Raw genomic sequence first — 20,988 nt, 5'->3', positions numbered from 1 at the left:
TACAACATAATAAAGAAATTTATCATCTCCTGCTTATATCAGTTGACAAATGTTGAGGCTATTTTCATTTACCTTACTTATCTTGTCTTCTTCAGACAATAGTAGAAAAACCTATCTGGCACAAACTTTTTATTACCCAAATTATTTGTTGAAAATTTCATAAATTCTTTGAAAACTGCTGAAATTAACTACATTATTCATATATAGAGAATCATTTTATTCCTATGAATTTCATTGACATATTTTTTTCTCTCCGATGACAAGAAAGGGTTACTGGACATTTTTCTTTTCTGAACATCTGATTTCCCTTCATCAAAGGATGAAGGAAAAATTCTTGAATATGATCATTTGTAACCTCACCACCGTATAGTTTCATTATCTGCTTTTAAATTATTACTGGCTGAAAAGTTACCTGAATTTAAAAACTGTATAGCACTTTTAATTTCAGAATTGCATATTGCAATTATAAAACTTAGCGTGGATGAGACTACAGAGAATTAACTTACTGCATTATCGATGATGGAAGATCGACTTTGTGAGTGCTACTTGCATGTATTCTTTATTTTTCTCATGAATATATTACGTGTTAATTAATATATTATGTTAATATATCATACCATCGAAAAATTTGATCAAAGGTTTTTAAATTTTTAGAATTTCGAATCAGCATACAGTACCTTATTGGTAAAAGCTTTTATTTGTTTCATCAGTGGTATGCATTATCAATAATGGATTTATTTTTGTTTTACTCTCTGTTAAGTTTTACCTTCTACTCTTTATCAAATAATTATTTAAGTAGTAAGATAGTTATTGAAATCTATTTAAAATAGTTATTTGAGAAGGTAAACTCTTTACTTTCCTTCTTTTTCTCCTTTATTTATTTATAAATTACAGGTGCTTTAGCTAAAATGAGTCATTCTTTTTCTGTAATTTTTATTACTTTTAAATATATCAGTCAGTCTTGGCCCTTCATCTGAAGGTCCTGGGTTCAAATCCTGGGCAGGCATGGCATTTTCACGCACTACTTCATCATTCATTTCATCCATTCTTTCATTCATCTCATCCTGTAAAACAATACCTAATGGTGGTCTTGGAGGTTAAAAAAAATAAATCGGTGAATTGCTGAGCTGGTTAATTGATCAAAATAATTTGAAAAATCTTGTTAAATTTGAAGCAGTTCAATAATAATAATGATATAGTAATAATAGTTTTTCTTTTCAATTTCTAATTTTATTATAACATTATAACATCTTACAATATAACAGAAATATAAATCCATTGATTTTTATTGTAAATGGCTCAACTTTTTTAAACATCAAATTTTAAATATAACCCTGTAAGATATGGTTTAACACATTTTTTATTTGCCATCAACTTAGTGTACAGGTGTTCCAAGAAGTGTTGACAAAATTTACGGGATATCAAAGTAAACAAAAAAGTTAAAAGTAGTAGAGAAATGCCATATCTTGATTATTTTCCCTCTTCTATGCCATTTTGTTTGTTCATAAAAAATGTACATCTTAGAACAGATTAAAATATTTTAATGAAATTTGGTGCACCGTTCAAAAATTTGAATTTTAATCAAATTAAAATTCAAATGATTTTTAATCATTTAAATTTGATTTTTTAATCAAATTATGTATTAAATAAAATGTTAAGCCTTTTATTATGAACAAAATCGCATTTCATTTATACAAATCGGTTTATAAATGACTGATGTATGGGTAAAATTGTTTAATCTATTAAATCTTGCTGTGAAATACCAAAAATATCTAAAAAAAAACCAAAATGTCTGAAGAAAAAAATAAATAAAAGTAAATAAAATTAAGTGATAATAAGCTTTGTGCTTTATTAAAATACTTACAAGCAAGCAATAATGTGGGTTAATTTTGTTGCAAACTAATCAATTTTATTGTACCACAAGGATTTATCAAATAAATATTATAAAGTGAGACAATAAAGTAATGAGACTTATGTGAAAAAAAATGTTGCTTACCGTTTGTCATGTTTAGTGTTGTCTCCTTCAAAGTAGTTCCCCTCTGATTGCACACACTTATTCCAGCGCTTCTGGCATTGATGGTAACATTTCTGGAACTCATCTTCTGTAATATCCTCCAAGACCCTCGTCACAGCTTTTTGGACATCTTGTGTTTGAAAATGGTGTCCCTTGACTGACAATTTTGACTCTTGGAAATAGAAAAAAGTCGCATGGAGCGACTTGTTTTGAGGTTAAAAATTGCTGTACTGACAGAGCAGTATGGGATGGCGCATTGTTGTCATGCAGAATCAAATTATGAGCAATGTTGGCACAGATATTTCTTCAAAGAAGTCTTTCTAAAATTTCTTTGTAGTAATATCGGTTTACTGTTTGTCCAGGAGGCACCCAATCTTTATGAACAATTCCCTTGGAATCAAAGAAGCACACAAGCATGCATTTCACTTTTGACTTTGACATGCAAGCTTTGTTTTATAGGTGCCATAATAAATTATCTAATTTTATTCACTTTTTTTTTTTTTTTTTTTTTTTTTTGTCTTCAGTCATTTGACTGGTTTGATGCAGCTCTCCAAGATTCCCTATCTAGTGCTAGTCGTTTCATTTCAGTATACCCTCTACATCCTACATCCCCAACAATTTGTTTTACATACTCCAAACGTGGCCTGCCTACACAATTTTTCCCTTCTACCTGTCCTTCCAATATTAAAGCGACTATTCCAGGATGCCTTAGTATGTGGCCTATAAGTCTGTCTCTTCTTTTAACTATATTCTTCCAAATGCTTCTTTCTTCATCTATTTGCCGCAATACCTCTTCATTTGTCACTTTATCCACCCATCTGATTTTTAACATTCTCCTATAGCACCACATTTCAAAAGCTTCTAATCTTTTCTTCTCAGATACTCCGATTGTCCAAGTTTCACTTCCATATAAAGCGACACTCCAAACATACACTTTCAAAAATCTTTTCCTGACATTTAAATTCATTTTTGATGTAAACAAATTATATTTCTTACTGAAGGCTCGTTTAGCTTGTGCTATTCGGCATTTTATATCGCTCCTGCTTCGTCCATCTTTAGTAATTTTACTTCCCAAATAACAAAATTCTTCTACCTCCATAATCTTTTCTCCTCCTATTTTCACATTCAGGGGTCCATCTTTGTTATTTCTACTACATTTCATTACTTTTGTTTTGTTCTTGTTTATTTTCATGCGATAGTTCTTGCGTAGGACTTCATCTATGCCATTCATTGTTTCTTCTAAATCCTTTTTACTCTCGGCTAGAATTACTATATCATCAGCAAATCGTAGCATCTTTATCTTTTCACCTTGTACTGTTACTCCGAATCTAAATTGTTCACTAATTTATTCACTAATTTTGTTATTAAAAAAATTAACTAACTTCCATTTACAATTTTTTTTTTGTGGTAACATCCTAAGTATAATGATTATTTGAAAAATCAATCTAGCATATAACAGTAATTCAAATTATTTCAAAATTTAATAATTTTTATATGTAAAATAATTGCCTTGCATATTAAAAAGGCATGAACTGATCCTGGTTGGTTTTTTGTAGTGTAATTATTTTATCTGTTACATATTTTAAAATGTGGGGTAAATAAAGTGATTGGTGTAAATAAAGTGTGAAATTAAAGTGCGATCTAGATCAAAGTGTGAAATCAACATTATCTTCCTCACTACAAAAATATACAAACTATGAATAAAGATGAAGTTTTGAAGTAATATAGTTTATATTCCACTTCTCATCAACTTTTCACTAAATGCTGCATCCTATATCTTCATTGTACCAGATTGACGGATTCATTCAGCTGCTCGATGAATTAGCCGTGTTGAATGTAAAGCTGTGTAGCCAAATTGTAAAATATTAAGGTACTGCTAATTCTTTACTACATTATATACATATTTCACAATAACACTAGTATTTATTAAAAGACTCCATCCATTTATGTAATGTTTAGCTTCAGTTAGAGCGACCAAGTAATGGAGCTACTCACTCTGTGGCTTCAACCAGCCATTATCACCTACTTTGTACCAGGGACCAAGGTCAGGGTATTAGCTCACCGTAACTAGTCTAGCGGTTAACTCGTCATTGCAAATCAAATGATTTCAAAGTCGAGAGTTCTAAGGTTCAAATCCTAGTAAAGATTTTTATATGGATTTGAATACTAGATTGTAGATACCGGTGTTCTTTCACGGTCGGGTTTCAATTAAGAACACATTTCAGGAATAGTTGACCTTAGACTGAACAAGACTGCACTTCATTTAAATTTTCATACATATCATTCTTTGAAGTAATACCTTACCGTGGTTCCAGAGGCTAAACAGAAAAAGAGGGTCAGGACAGTAGTGATACTGCAGTTATTGAGATCTGATATTAAATGTCATGTGGGACACAGAAATTTTGTGTGGCAAATTACAATTTAAATGCAATAAAGGAAACATCAGTATAATAAAGAGAAAAACTTAGTAGCGTTACATATCAAGAAATCCCAGTATCTGGTCAATGCCTAATTTGTCTCTGATGTATATATATCAGTATATATGTATATATATATATTTTTTTTTTATTTGAAATATCCACCATTTGAAACTACCAAATCACAGTAATTAGAGATTTTCTTTATCATAAATTATAATATCTATTGTGGAATTTTAAATATTACGAACATAAATGCAGTTGTTTGCTAGGTATGTTAGAGAAATCTCCCGTAAAACAAGCGCTCAGAAAAGGGCCCCTTCTTGAATAACAAAATGATGAAAACTAAAATACTAAGAATGGTTAGCAGTAGAATAAAATATAGAACACAAAGTGAATTTAAACTTTTCCTAATATTTACTTCGCAATGTAAACATTAGGAAAAAAACGTTTTGTTCTGTTTATTAGATCAAGTTTTGATATAAAATTTATGAATTTATTCCTGATTTATTTATCAATGTTATTGTACATAAAATCTAAAAAAGTGTTATTCGTCACCAGTTTTTATGTTTTACTTTGGATATCACTACGGCAGATTAAGTTTTGCAACCTGTTTTATTCAATATGAAACATAAGAAATCACAAAGTTTATTTCATAATATCGTAAAAACATCATATGACCTCATTTCACACAGGGAAATTTTTTGCTAGCAGTAATTCGATATGTATTGTATTTATTTTTTTCATTTTCCTGTCATTGTATAATAATTTTTCTTTTACAGGCTATAAATTAAAATAAAATTTAAATTATATTTTATGTAACTTTTTTTTGTTGATATTTTCAGGCAAAACTGAAAATGGAAAGAGAATACTTAACATTGAAATGTAAAGTTTTTTAAAAATTTAATTGAAATCAGGCTACTTAGTTGATAAATTTTGGTTACCACTGATATGTTTAATAAATTATTAAAAAAGTGAAAATCCACCTTACCAGCAAATTAAATGCCTAGATTTTTCAGTCCTTAGACCATCATCAGGAGAATAAAATATTATAAAAGTCAAAAAATTAAAATGATTAAGCAGTCATGACTGTCTGGTAGTTATAAGTATTTATTACATATGTTATTTAATCTAATACAAAATTAGTAGTAAATAGTAAATCTTTTTTTTTTTTTCAAAAAAAAAATGAAAATCTTTTATAAAAACTTATGGAACATTTAGCTTTCATTTAATGTGGTTTATTTTCAGAAGGTTTTATCAGCAGAGAGGAACCAGCCCCTGAAGCCATGAAGAGAACCAGTGAAATTACAGAGAAATGACCCACCCAAGCCACACCAGGACGAAGAGGATCCAATTTATCAGAGCTACTCCACGCACTACACAGGAACAGACATTTGAGTCACTTCAATGAATGAATGAGTGTTTGTTGGTGCGTGTAAGTGTGAGTGACAGGAGGTGTGTGTATGTGTTACTGGATGTGTTTTTGTGTGCATGTGAGGAACACAACCTTCCCAAACGACTCCAGGGCACCTGTCCTGTAGGTCGGTCAAGTTTGCAATTTCCTCAGTTCCTGAGGCGTCTTGTGTGTGCTTTTACCGTATGCTTTGTCCGTTTCTGAAGTCTCTCTGTATGTGCCGTGTGTGTTGGTCACATTCAGCATAACATGGACGATGTAAATTAAGAGCGAATTATTGCATTTACCTACTAAGAAAGAAAGCGATTAAGAAGAAATGCGAGGAATATCGTTCAAGACCGTTATATGAAGTCACCTTATTTATGTTAATACATGACCGATGAACCTCGAATCAAAACGATTTTTGAAGATCCAGTTTCAAATATAAACAGACACAGAATTAATTAATGGATTAAAAATCGTTTTTTTCTGTAACATAGATGTTTCTTTTATTAAATATTTGTAACTAACCTCCAGGATTTTTGTTCTTTATTTTTTCAAAACATTGATCTTTAATTATACTTAAAATTGCAATTAATCGCTATAATTTGTGCCTCGTGAATTGAGTTTAGAGTTTTCAAGGTTTCTCTTAATGAATGCGTTTATTAGCGAACCTTTGCTGGTGAAAACTTAATACAAATTTATTAAATAGATTTGTAAAATAACATTTATATTATAAATGAATTTTGAAATTCATATTTTAACATTCTTTGTTAAATAATCATTAATAATTAATAGTTTTATGAAATATTTTTTAGTTTTAAGTGAATTCAACAAATGTATAACGTGGAATATTATTCCTTATTTTCTTTTTGACTCCTTCCAATTCCCCTTTTAGTCATTTTCGGTAAGCAAAATTCGTGTTGGGATCCCACATCTGATGGCAGGTGCTTTACACAACTGTAGGCAGCTTTACTGAAGCACGTAACTGAAGCGATTAAACTTTTCACTGCTGAAAAGTTTAAGAAACTTTCTATTTTCAGAAAACATCGGTTGCATTTTGACAAATTTGTTTTACTCGAAACAAAAAATCGAAGATTTTTCTCGGGTATTTGTCATATCCAGAATTTCAGTTTAACCGTTACAAAAATATTCATTTAGGTCACAGCAACCGAAAACCATTTTAATTTCTCTTATCTGCTAGGTATATTGGTTATTCTACAGAACGGTTAAACTATTTTACGGTGATTTTTTATTGTAGATCTTGAAATATAACAAACATGATCTCTGCATGTAATTAAGTCGAGCAGCCATAGTAATAAAGGAAAATATTCAATAACCTGCGTTTGTTATTAGTAAGTCTGTTGATCATTTAACCGACTGATCGTTTGAATATTGTCATATATTTTTTTCTTAAATAGGTTAAGTTAAAAGGGATTAAAATAGAAATTAATTCCTTTTAATCGCTATGAATTTATACCGGTTCTGTTGGAGGTCTATGTTATAATGCGTATGCCAAGATACAGTGTAATACTTACTGTTAACTTAGGTTCTACAGTTCCCTATGTTCACACTCAAGATGTTCATTTACATTTACTTGTGATACGCTTATAGTTAAGTACGCTCAGGAATGCATGTATAAACAGAATGTAGGAGATATGCTTTATCTGGATGAGTACTTATGCACCGCATATTTTTCTTTAATTAAAGTATTGTAAAACAAAGTCCCCGGAAATAATTAATAGCCTTTCCATTAAATTACACAAAAATTAAGGTCAGCAATAAATCTTCTGGTTTTCACACCGAGGTATGTCCAAAATGAAATTAAACTTTTTCAAAATTAATTTTATTACTCATTTAATCAGACTTATCCTCCCTTTTTTTCTAAGTTGCAATGCATTCTGGTAATCGTTTGATGAACAACATGCAGAGCCCGCAACAAAATGTTCTTTAATCTCTTCTATCTAGAATTAATTACTTTCAGGATGGCATTTATTTTTGGAGATAGCAAGTCCTAAATTAAATGAACAATTATGTTGTTCATTACCAAACGTTCCTGAATAAGGGTCATTAAAAGCAAGAGAGGATTGTCATAATGCAGCCCCTCATACATCTTTCCTTCGATAACTGCAACGCTTCCAAGTAAAACTGTTTTTCTAAAGCTGTTACAAACTCATGCGATGTACTCGCAATCATTGAAACAATTTCACTCGACGGTTGATTACATTTGAATGAATTTTTTAAGAGCGAGGCGTATCGCTCTTATCATGTACGGTTCATATTATCTTCTCCATAAGTCTGTTGCAACATAAATAATTTTTCCTACTTGAAGTTGCTCTTCAAAAATATTCATATAAGAAAAAATCTAACCTCATTCGCATGTTTGTGGAATGGAAATGAAACAGAATTACATGAAAAACAAAATATTATTTCTAAAGAATCCTACTGGATTTATTTTATGTTTGTAACAACACACCCACCACCATTAGTAGAATAATGAGTATCGATACACAGTGACATAATAACAAACGTTTGTTTTCTTTTCAGATGATGATCCGATGGACATCAACTTAAAACCCAGAAAATATTTTGGAAAATACAGATTTAAAGATAAAGGGATAATGGAACGAATGAGAAAGGGATTTGACAACAGGCAATACTAAAAAAAAAATTATCTAAAAATGCTCTTCAGTCTCTAGTTCAAGGATGCCCACTCTATTCACAATTTGTCGGCATAATGAATTATGTTTATTAACGATGACGGCAAAAACAGTTGGAATTATTTATAATTCCTACTAATATTGCAGAACCACCCTAAAACATTAGATCCCTATGGAAAATCTCCCCTCACCTGTTCCCAGAAACGTGTAATTTTAAAAGTATCGGATTGAAATATGAATTTTTTTATAGATGAAAGAAGCAATAAACGATGAACGTTGCTACCTCCATGAGTCACCGTTTTTCAAAAACTAATTGTAATTTGTATACTTAAATGTATGTTTAAATGCAGAAATTCAAATTTTATAATCGCATTCATTGTACAACTCTGGGCGTGGAAAAATCTTACTGTACATTAATATTTAGTATCGTCGCATAAAATAATGTTATTAATGTGTTGCCCTATCCTCCTGAATCGTTCTGTATATTATATCCTTTGGTACAATGATTTGAAGTCGTAAAAATTGTGATGAAAAGTTTTTCTTTTTAACTCAAAACAAAAAATGTTTATAGCAAATATTTCATCGGAGGTTCATTATAGCAAAGTAATTTAATACTAATTTTTAACTACGAATAAAAATCGTGTTATAAATTACAATCGACAAAATAATACATATTCATCATTACACGTTATTCTTATGAACCTAAAAAGAAAAACTTACGATATTTTGTCATTTTCTTAAATTACATTATTACAATTTACAACTTGAAATCTTCGCAGTAAAGTATACTTTAAAAACATGAAAAGAAAGCGGCAGCAATTCTTTGATGTTTTACTGAAACATTTATCGGTAATAAAATTTCAGAAGATAATAGTTTGTAATTAAAAATAGTCCAAAACATCGCGTTGCGGACGATCTTTGGAGCTCCGTGGTTCGTCAGGAACGCCACTCTCCGATCTGATGCGAGATTTCAATCCGTGTCCGAGGTGGGGGTGGCGCAGGCGCGCAGACTGTTCGGGAGAGCGGCTGTGTCCGAACACAGTCATCTTCGGGACATCTGCCGAGAGGACCCAACTACGAGAGTTGTAAGGAAGCGGCCTCACGCCGTACTGGACGAACCACCGTGATGGTGCGGTGCGGTAGCCGAAAATCGACAAACCAGGCTTAGGGGCCTCCATATCGCATGAGCCATAAACGGAATAGTGCGTCAGACGCGTTTCCGGGGTCGCGAGTTATATAGTTTGAAGACGTCAAACACGGTAAGTCGCGCATAAAACAAAAACGCGGTCTAAATTTAAAAAAAAAACTTACAGTACGACAAAATATCCCAGCAATTGCGACTCCTCCGGAAAAGGGGACGCATTGCTCCCTCCTTATAGCTAGTGCCTCGTTGTGGCGTATTCCTGCTAGCCTATTAAAGAGTTAGCACCGAAAGGACTTCAGTGGACGGTCTGAAGGGGAATTACGTCGGGAGGACAGGCTTTATAAGCCTAGCCTTCCGCGGTCGGCCCATGAAATGGGTTCGATAACGCCGGTTTAACAACGGATTGGAATGCAATTAAATCCGTCTTAAATTCACTAAAATAATAATAGACAAAACTTGAAAAATTAGATCCGAGATTAAAAAAATAACCCTTTTAAAAACAAGCCCGATTAGAATGATCCAGCAGCAAGGGACTCTGTCCAGGTTCTGCGATAAAGTAGGGAGTAATAGACTCCTGCCAACTTTGCATTCCATTCCATTCCAATTAAAAATATATCTTTTCTGTAAGTACTTTATTCATGAGCATTTTTCTAGCATCACGCCTCTGAGAGAAGCACATCAGCAGAGATCTAACAGACTGATACTTCTGTATAATTTAGCAAAGTTAAAATATCGGTAAAGAGAAACGTGAACTTTAATAAAGGCTCCTTGAATCGTACATTTAAATTCTTTTAGACAAATAACACTTTAAAATCTAAAAATATCTATATCTACCAGAAGGAACTGTCGACCGCTTCTTTACATCGCTTGATTGAGGTCATCTTTTTAATGTTAACCGATTGTAATTTTGATAAAGCGACTGAACTAACAAATAAAGAAAGGAATAGATTTGGCAGAAGCATTTGATTTATTGTTTGTTATTATATTCCAAAGTCATTTGAAAGGGAAACTTGTATGCGGGCATTTCATCTTACAAGTCTCCAGCACACTACCAAAATGTAAAGAGAGTGATTTTAATTAAAAAAAAGTATTTTTAAACAATTTTTTTATTTCTGCTTTTTTTTTGTAAATTCTTTGGTCTCTCTTCCTTCTCGATCATTTCTATTTCTCAAACCGGTACTTTACTGATGAACTCTTAATTAATCTTGATATTCTAGTATTTTTATGTTCCGCTGGAAGTTAAGTTATTCAATATGATTTTTCAGAGAAGTGTTTCTGATCAAAATAGACAACAAAACTGTTAAACTCAACATAATATTTCGGTTTATAAGAAACAGCCTTATTAATCTTTCGTGACCGTTTTAAATTAATTATTAAACCGGTTAAGAAATCTCTTCACCAATTTAAAGCGCATCGTTATTATAATGAATTTTTAAATTAGCGCTTAAAGAATTTGGAAAAAACGCTTGTTCTTTATACGCGGTACATAAGGATGTACTCAATTAATTTGGCATTGTCTTCCAAACTGTAATATTTTTTTTGAGGTACAGTGAAGGTTTGTTATCTGTGCTCAGAAGCAACGATTCCACAATATATAAACTAATACAGGGTCCGGCATATAAACCTGACGATTTTTGAGGGATAATAATTAAACTGTTTCGTACTATTAAAACGTTTAATATATCAAACTAAAGATCAATTTTTGCAATTTATAGTAAATTGCTTACATATATTGTTTTTTATTTGAATATTACGTCTTCCAAAGTTTTCCATTACTCCTCACACACTCGCTTAACCTCATTCTAAAATTTGGCAATTTCTCGTCGAATAGCCTCCTTGAGTTCAGCGATTGACTGCGGTCGACTACTGAAGACTTTACGTTTGAGTTACCCCCGCAGAAAAAAAATAATAAACAGCCGGATCAGGTGAACGCGCCGGCCGATGAATGTCGTCAAACCGGGAAATCAAACGTCCAGGAAAGGTTTCTCGCAGAACATCCGTTGCGATTTTCGCCGTACGGGCGGTGGCAGCGTACTGTTGAAACCAAATTTCACGTCCTTGAAAGTCATTCGGTTTCGGTCGCAGAAATTCCTTCGACGTGTTTACGTATCGATGAGATGTTACTGTTACTCTGCGATTTAACGCCTCAAAAAAATACGGGCCGATTATGCCGAACTTTGAAACCGCACACCACATATAGACTGTGAAGTGGTTTCTCAAGAATTTTCCGTGGATTATGCGAAGCCCGATAAAGGTAATTTTGTTTATTCAGAAATTCTGACCGATGAAAATGCGCCTCGTCACTTATAAGAATAACGGCATCCTGGTGGACATTTTCGAGGATTACCTCGCAAGCCGCTTTGCGAGACGCCCGATCATTTGCGTTAAGTTACTGCACTAACGTCTTTGATCAGAAACGGCTAGCGCAGCAGAACGTCGTGTAGACCGCGTAACAACTAACCATGCAGCGTTAATGTTTTCAGGCGTTCTCACAGTCCGTTTTCGTCCTGTCTGTTTCATTTTTAAATTCTTCACCCGCAACAATATCGTATTCCTATTAGGAACAGACGCGTGTCGATTTAAATTGAAATGCGAAATAAACGCTATTACAACAGTCATCATTTTTAAAATAGGCTTCGATCGCGAACGCTTGTTGTTCACCCGACCACGACATACTGGCTACTGAAATAGCACGAATAGGGCTGTCGATGTACAACACTCATTGACAGTGGTGCCAATATAACAATTACTACAAAATCTCAGATTTATATGTCGGACTCTGTTATTTAATTTTTTTTTAGTTATGTTGAAAGATTTTTATCAAAATGAAATAAATTAACTAAGTATTGAGAACAATTTTTTCCATTCTTATAACAGATAGCAGCACCTGCTTATTAAGCAATAAGAAAGACTATTATAATTACACAACGTTGTTTTTTAATAGTGTAATGTTTGTTGAAGCATATATGCATACTCAGAATTCATGTTTATTTTAAACATTACATCTGTTATAATATGTGAATAACGTTGTGGTTCGTATAGTGTTAATTTAAATTGTTCGACTTTTCAAAATTTGTTTGCAGTTTTATTCTTTATTTATAATATTAAAAAAGTTTTTTAAGTTTATCAATTTTTTCTCGGTTAAATTTTCATAAATTAATTTCTGAAAAGAATATAAAAAAGTGTTCAGTAAAAAACTCAGGTTACATCGATTAATATTTTTTTTTAAATAGTTATTAATTTTAAATTAAAACAGGCTTTAAATTAACAGCTTAAACAAGCTAATTATTGGCTAATTCCATAGAAGAGTTTGATACTTGATACACCTTAAAAATATTAGGGAATTATACAGGGTGATTCAGGAGGATAGGGCAATACTTTGATAACTCATTATACAGGCTAAAAATAAGAAAAAAGTACATATAAACATAGGTCCGAAAACGTTTCGTTACAGTTATACAGGATGAAAGATTTCGCCCGAGTTTCAGTTCCTCCGGGTAAATTAAGGCTTTCTGAAATTCTTGGAAGGTCAATTAAGGGTAAAATTCAATTGTTTCTTATGGTTTTTGAGCTGGGAAATCGATAAAAATAGGTCCGAGAACTGTATCTCTCTTAGTTTCTAAGATATCCCGTGTAAAACGACAAAAATAGGGTCAAAAAACACATTTTTTTACGTTTGACGTACAATAACGTTGTTAAATTTGGCGATAAATTGTAGAGAATTTAATTATAAGAAGATTGAATGTAAATAATGACAACAGAAAACAAATGAAATTTTAAACATATGGAATCTTATTAACAACGAAAACACAAAAAAAGAAAACAGATGTGTCTAGTAGGTACAATAATTTTAGACCTAAGGAAAACAAGTCTGCAACACTAATTTTTTTCATCACAATTTGTTTAAATACTACTACTCATTGTTGTCAGTTAATTGCGGTGATGTGTTAAATAACCTCTCGCTGATCAATCGTGTTTGCAGCATTACGTAGAATTCTTATCGTAAAAATGTCAGAAAACTGTTACTCCAGCCTGGTGACTACGCCAGCCGGCTGCAGTTTTGTCAATGGGTTAATAGGAATCGACTTTTAATTCCGTTTATACTATTTTCCGTTTAAATTGTTAGGGAAGTAGGATGTAGAGGGTATACTGAAATGAAACGACTACCACTAGATAGGGAATCTTGGAGAGCTGCATCAAACCTGTCAAACGACTGAAGACTATTTTCGGATGAAGCTACTTTTACTCACACGGAATGCGCATCGGTGGTCTGATGAAACCCCACATGCTACAGTGAAAAAAATTTCCAGCAACGATTTTCATTGAATGTTTGATGCGGTATCATAGACGACCAATTAATTGGTCCTTTCATACTACAACATCGTGTAACAGGGAGAAATTATGTTAAATTTTTACGTAATGAATTTATTATATTGCTGGAAAATACCACATTAGCAAAACGAATTGAAATGTATTACCAACTTGATGGAGCTCCTACACATTTCACATTTCTTTTTTTGTAAAATTTTCTTCTAAGTTTTCGTCGCTTTTGTTGTTAACAAAAGTCGACTGTTTAAAATTTTATTTTTTTTTGTTCACATTTACATGAATCTTCTTATAATTAAATTCTCTACAATTTATGTTTAAAAAATGTATGATTTATTGCCAATTTAACAATGTAAAAAATGTGTTTTTGACCCTATTTTTGGCGTTTTACATGGGATATCTTAGAAACTAACAGTTCTGGAACCTGGTTTTTGAGCTGGGAAATCGAAAAATAAGAAACAATTGAATTTGACCTTCCCAGAATTTCAGAAAGCCTTAATTTATCCGGAGGAACTGAAACTCGGGCGAAATTTGTCATCCTGTATAACTCTGTAACGAAGCGTTTTCGGACCTATGTTTATATGAACTTTTTTCTTATTTTTTGCCTCTAGAATGAGTTGTCAAAGTATTGCCTCATACTCCTGAATCACTCTGTGTATGTTGCTTTTATATTGCTTCTCGTATGTTATTTTTGTAAAATACATATCATTCAAGTGTACTTTGGAGTTAACAAATTAGAAATAATAAAATTTAATTACCTTACCTTAAAAAATAATATTTAATAGTCTACATTTGTACTCAACAACAAAATATATAATAATTTGCATAAATATATTTAAACTTACCTGGGATATTCCATTTTAATCTAACAAATGATTAATCCATCCTTACTTTTGATTTTGATGATATTTGGTACATAACTATCACCTCGTAGTGGCCAAAAAATATTTTTTTTATATTTAAAAAAAAGATAGATTTGTCCAAAAATATAATAAAATAAACTATTTTGTAATTTGGCGGTTTTATCCATTTACAACCCCTTAAAACTGGATAATTCATTCGATTTGAAAAATAGATATTTTACATAATTTAATTTATTTTTTTGTCTTCAGTCATTTGACTGGTTTGATGCAGCTCTCCAAGATTCCCTATCTAGTGCTAGTCGTTTCATTTCAGTATACCCTCTACATCCTACATCCCCAACAATTTGTTTTACATACTCCAAACGTGGCCTGCCTACACAATTTTTCCCTTCTACCTGTCCTTCCAATATTAAAGCGACTATTCCAGGATGCCTTAGTATGTGGCCTATAAGTCTGTCTCTTCTTTTAACCATATTTTTCCATACGCTTCTTTCTTCATCTATTTGCAGCAATACCTCTTCATTTGTCGCTTAATCCACCCGTCTGATTTTGACATTTTCCTATAGCACCGCATTCCAAAAGCTTCTAATCTTTTCTTCTCAGATACTCCGATCGTCCAAGTTTCACTTCCATATAAAGCGACGCTCCAAACATATACTTTCAAAAATCTTTTCCTGACGTTTAAATTAATTTTTGATGTAAACAAATTATATTTCTTACTGAAGGCTCGTTTCGCTTGTGCTATTCGGCATTTTATATCGCTCCTGCTTCGTCCATCTTTAGTAATTCTACTTCCCAAATAACAAAATTCTTTTACCTCCTTAACCTTTTCTTCTCCTATTTTCACATTCAGTGGTCCATCTTTGTTATTTCTACTACATTTCATTACTTTTGTTTTGTTCTTGTTTATTTTCACGCGATAGTTCTTGCGTAGGACTTCATCTATGCCGTTCATTGTTTCATCTAAATCCTTACTATATCATCAGCAAATCGTAGCATCTTTATCTTTTCACCTTGTACTGTTACTCCGAATCTAAATTGTTCTTTAACATCATTAACTGCTAGATCCATGATTTTAATCCATTTTAATTATTAAAGATCTTGAATAATTCCAGGTCAAACATCATATATAAAGTTTAATTTTGTCCCAAGTTTAAATATAGTATTATTTTACCTTTAGAGCAGAAATCGGGGCGAATAGTTTCACCAGACATAGATTTAAACCTACGGGTTGGTGTAGTTGTGAACTCATCATCGCAAATCAGCTGATTTTGAAGTCGAGAGTTCCAGCGTTCAAGTCCTAGTAAAGCCAGATATTTTTACACGGATTTGAATACTAGAACGTGGACACCGGTGTTCTTTGGCGGTCGGGTTTCAATTAACCCCACATCTCAGGAACGGTCGAACTGAGACTGTACAACACTACACTTCATTTACACTCGTACATATCATCCTCTAAAGTAAATACCCTATGGTGGTTCCGGAGTCTAAATAGAAAAAGAAAAGAAGGAAGACATATATTTAAAATCAAGTATTGGAGGGGAAGGAAAACCTATGTTAGAATTCACTTTTAAGGGAATTTTAAATGTTGACGTGATTTCGGGTCATGTCTTAGACTTAACGAAAATTTTACTTATTTTTATGTATTTTAAAAATATAAAGGTTTTGTATTATAAAATTTTCCCCCAAAATTATTTCGAAATTCAAAAAGAAACATTTTAGTAGAAATTTTAAATTTCTTTTACACATACCCGGAAAGTTAAAAAGAAATATTGAAATCTTACTGTAGGCAAGAAGATTAAAAATAAGAAAAGCATATTTATGTATAATTCGCAGTAGTTGTGAAAACATCTTAAAAATTAATTTTGCCCTTATAACAATAACATGGAATAGAACAGGGGTGTAATCTATATATATATATATATATATATATATATAAAAATGAATGTTTGTATGTATGTCTCATATGCCTTCCTAAACCGTTCGTCCGATACCGATGAAACTTTGGGTAACGGTTGGACGCATGCCAGGGAAGGTTTCTGAATTAGTTTGGACCCGCTAGCTGGCGCTGGCGTCGAGATATTTCGAAAAATTGCATTTACGGTCTGATTTGCCTAGTATTCAGAATACATGTTAGTTGCACGGAAAGAATTATCTCTGCAAAAAATGAACCCGCTAGATGGCGCTGGGGTTGAGATATTTAGAAAAATTATATTTACGGACCGATTTGGTTCATATTCAGAATATGAATATTAGATACGTGAAAAGAAATATTTTTGCAAAAACTATACCCGCTAGGTGGGGCCGGTGTCGAAATATTTACGAAACAAACAAATATACAGACTTTTTTATTATATATATAAAAGCGTTCGTATGTGTCCGCTAAAGACAAAAAAAACTAATGGACCGATTTACGCGCGGGCAAAAGGGGAAAAGGTGGAAAGAGAAAAAGGGGTAAACGGGAAAGGGGGAAAATGGAAACTGAGAGAGGGCTGAGGGAGAAGGGTGAAAGGGAGAAGTTGGAAGGGAAAAGGGAAAGGTAAAATTTGTGAAGTTCAGTTTTTAATTTTTCTATCAAATTTTCAATTGTGTTCATTTAAACTCTCTCTCTCTCTCTCTCTCTCTCTCTCTCTCTCTCTCTCTCTATATATATATATATATATATATATATATATATATATATATATAGCAATAGCAAAGCATTGCCGGGTTTGCTAGTAATGTATAAAACTAACTTTTTCCCATTTAGTAGTTAATATCCAGAAAAAATTACAATGAAATTGTAAACCATACAATAAGAGTCTCGAAGATATTTCTTCCGCTCAAAAAATAAAAAATTCTGTAATATAAATAAAACTGTTTTAAAAAAACGATACCGATATCAAAAAAGGGTAACACACAAAATTTCTATTATCAAAATCTGTTTTTAATTTAGAATTTTCTTTAAAAAAAAATACGTTAAATATATGTAATATACAATAATAGATAATAAACAACGTTCAAGCATTTCATACAATAAGCAAAAAATAGAAAAATTTGTTACAAAACTCTTACCGGCCCCAGATTTCATTTATGAAAAATCGCCTTGCGGCATGGGGGAGGTAGATTTCGCCGGTGCTAAGTAGTATTTTCATCTTAAAATTATTAAAAACTTCAAATTTACTCGATACGACATGGTTGCATGTGAAAAAGGTTTCACATATTTAATACATGACAGGGGCCCATCTTGTTACAATTTCAGCAACATTTTGGTCATCCCTTGCCGTAAGGGATGTTTTAGGTAATGTTTAGAGGACTAACGAACATTAAACAGATTTGATACAACGCCTCTTAAGGGGTGGGGGTATGATTTTTTTGTCTTCGAAATCCCATTTTTTCACCCCCCGAGCCGATGGTTAGTGATATCAAAAGACTTTACTTCGATATGTTCTAAATTCTTATCCAAAGAATAATAGGAACTTTAAACGATTCGATATTTTACTTAATAAAAACGTTATAGCAATATTCTGTTTTTTTTTTCGAAAAATCCACCCATTTCTACCCCCATGGTCCGATTTTGGCGCTAACGAACTCGACCGAGATTTTGGGTTGAATTTTTTTATGGGACCAGTTTGAAAGTGATGGCGAAAATTACGGCAGTTGTCGTGTCCACAAGAAAGTGATATATATATATATATATATATATATATATATATATATATATAAAACTTTTGAGGTGACTGTGATTTTGGTGTCTGGAGGATGGAAACGCGAAGATAGGTCGAAATTTTCCGGAAGTCTAATCATGGTACCCGTTACAATAACTCTTATGAAATCTATCTAAAACGTTAGATTGTCCAAAAATATAATGAAATAAACTATTTCGTAATTTGTGGGAGTTTTACCCATTTACAACCCCTTAAAATTGGATAATTTATTCGGTTTGAAAAATAGATGTTTTATACATAAAAATAAAAACAATAATTTATTTTTAATTATTAAAGATCTTGAATAAAAGTCCATTTAAATCCATGACCTCGTTTATATTAAAGATCGGACCTTTAATTATTAAATATCACGTCATTCTTTTCAAGTCATTTAAATATACAGTGATGCGTTGATATTAAAGTGTAAGCTGCCCTATCCTATTCGTATTGTATTATAATATAATACTAAATTTAAATTTGATTTTCATATTATAATTTATTATAACCGTGTCATTACACGTATATTATTCATATTTATTTTTTTAAATTTTGTTTTCATAAGAAAAGCGTTTTTAATATTATTACGTTCTATTAAATAAAATGTTTTATCTCTTTAATTTTTAAATAACAAATGTAATAATGATATTTTTTATTACTGTAGACCGGAACACTCGTTTATAATTCAATTTTGTAATTTGTCGACATTAGAATATAAACAAAAAAAAATATATATGTATATATATATATATATATATATATATATGTAACCTTTTACTTCAGGGTTATTATCTTTTTTTTCTGTTTACCTTCCGGATCCACCGTTAGATATTACTTCAGAGGATGATAAGTATAAATGTAAATGTATTTTTGTTACAGCCTCAGGTCGACCGATCCTGAGATGTGTGGTTTTAATTGAATCCCGATCACCAAAGAACACCGGTATCTAGTATTCAAATACGTATAATATTTATTCTTGCCTTTGCTAGAATTTCAACCTTAGAACCCTCGATTTCGAAATCAGCTGATTTGCGATGACGAGTTTACCTCTAGACCAACTCGGTTGGTTTACGAATTAAGCCCTTTTACTCTTCAACATCTGCGAAATCGAATCGTTACAGCGGTGAATTCAATAACCAGAGATCAGTTACAGATTAAAATAATTAACTGTTATTTATAAATTCTCGATTTTCACATCCTTGTATGAAGAAAAGAAAGTATAGCGATCGTGAAAAATTTCAGTTTTCAACGAAAATTTTTATTTGACCATCCCTGAATCCATTTTCGGTCTATACGTCTATACGTGCGTAGTATATGCGTATGTATCTCGCATAACTCAAAAACGATTAGGCGTAGAATGTTGAAATTTTGGATTTAGGACCGTTATAACATCTAGTTGTGCACCTCTCTTTTTGATTGCAATCGACTTGACCAAAAGCGTTCAAAAAAGCCCAAAATCCAAAACATCTGAATTTTGAAGTTTTTCTTAACCGCAGTAATAAGCCATCATCGAAAAGTTTTCATCGATATATCATAAGCGGTAATTATTTTCATCGGTTCCAGAATTATAACGAAATAAAAATTTAATTAATGAAATATTTGACTCTTACAAGAGGAAGGTACATCGGTTCGAATCCAACTTCATTTCCTTTTTTTTTTTTTTAAATGAGAGAAGTACATGAAATGTTATTTCACTAATAACTTGATTTTTCATATTTAAGTTTTTTCTTTTTAATCTTATTATTGAATTATTAATTATTGTAAAACTTTTTTTTACAATCAGAAGTTAATAATTATTAATAAATCCATATAATTAAATTTAAAAAAAAGTTTTTACGGTGCTAGGAGGGGATAAAAAAATTTCCACAAAGTTAAGAAAATTTCAAATTTACTCGATACAATGGTTGCGTATGAAAAAAGGTTTCACATGTTTAGCATACGACAAGCCCCGTTTTAAAATTTCAGTAATTTGCTCATCCCTTGCCGTAAGAGTTGGTTATATTAAAAATTGTTTCAGACAAACGATTTTTCAGGTAATGTTTACAGGACTAACGACCACTTTAAACGGTTTCGATACTGTGCCTATTAAGGTAAGTATAGTTTTTATTTCAAAACCCCATTTTTTCCACCCTCTGAACCAGTAGTGGGTTACATCAAAAAACTTTACTTAGATAAGTTTTAGACAGTAGTATAAAAACATGAGGTTTGAAATTGATTTTCTCAGGACTGGTCGGCCAGAATATGTTAGTCGAGTGAAGTTTAAACTTCGTGCTATATTTTCCAAGATCACCCCCTCTTTATAGTTAAATTTTCGCACTGAAAGAGGGCATTTACTGCAAAATACATAGCAAAACACAGGTTTTTGTTGCACGACTACATTTAACAATAATTTCTCAACTAAAAAGGGAACCACCGTTTTACTACTATATTCTCAGTGAATCCACTCTTTCATCGTGAAATTTAACCGTATCGATGATGATTTTATTTT

General features: G+C 31.9%; 1 protein-coding gene and 1 long non-coding RNA gene across 5 annotated transcripts in view; both read left to right on the top strand.

Annotated features, from left to right (window-relative positions):
* The window catches only part of LOC142333114 (uncharacterized), a 120,973-nt gene extending 114,610 nt beyond the window's left edge, over positions 1–6,363 (top strand). For all 3 annotated transcript variants that reach the window (XR_012758529.1, XR_012758528.1, XR_012758530.1), the window contains one exon: positions 5,680–6,363. This is a non-coding gene — a long non-coding RNA (uncharacterized LOC142333114). The remainder of the gene's footprint in view (positions 1–5,679) is intronic.
* A 2,933-nt stretch (positions 6,364–9,296) lies between these two features.
* Positions 9,297–20,988, top strand: part of LOC142332983 (growth hormone-regulated TBC protein 1-like) — a 79,664-nt gene continuing 67,972 nt past the window's right edge. For both annotated transcript variants that reach the window (XM_075379743.1, XM_075379742.1), the window contains exon 1: positions 9,297–10,686. In XM_075379743.1, the coding sequence (XP_075235858.1) occupies positions 10,643–10,686 (44 nt within the window). In that variant the 5' untranslated portion in view covers positions 9,297–10,642. The remainder of the gene's footprint in view (positions 10,687–20,988) is intronic.

Source organism: Lycorma delicatula, chromosome 12, assembly GCF_047948215.1.
Source record: "Lycorma delicatula isolate Av1 chromosome 12, ASM4794821v1, whole genome shotgun sequence".
Lineage (NCBI taxonomy): Eukaryota > Metazoa > Arthropoda > Insecta > Hemiptera > Fulgoridae > Lycorma > Lycorma delicatula.
Note: the sequence above shows the minus strand (reverse complement) of the source record. Positions and strands in the feature narration are given on the sequence as shown.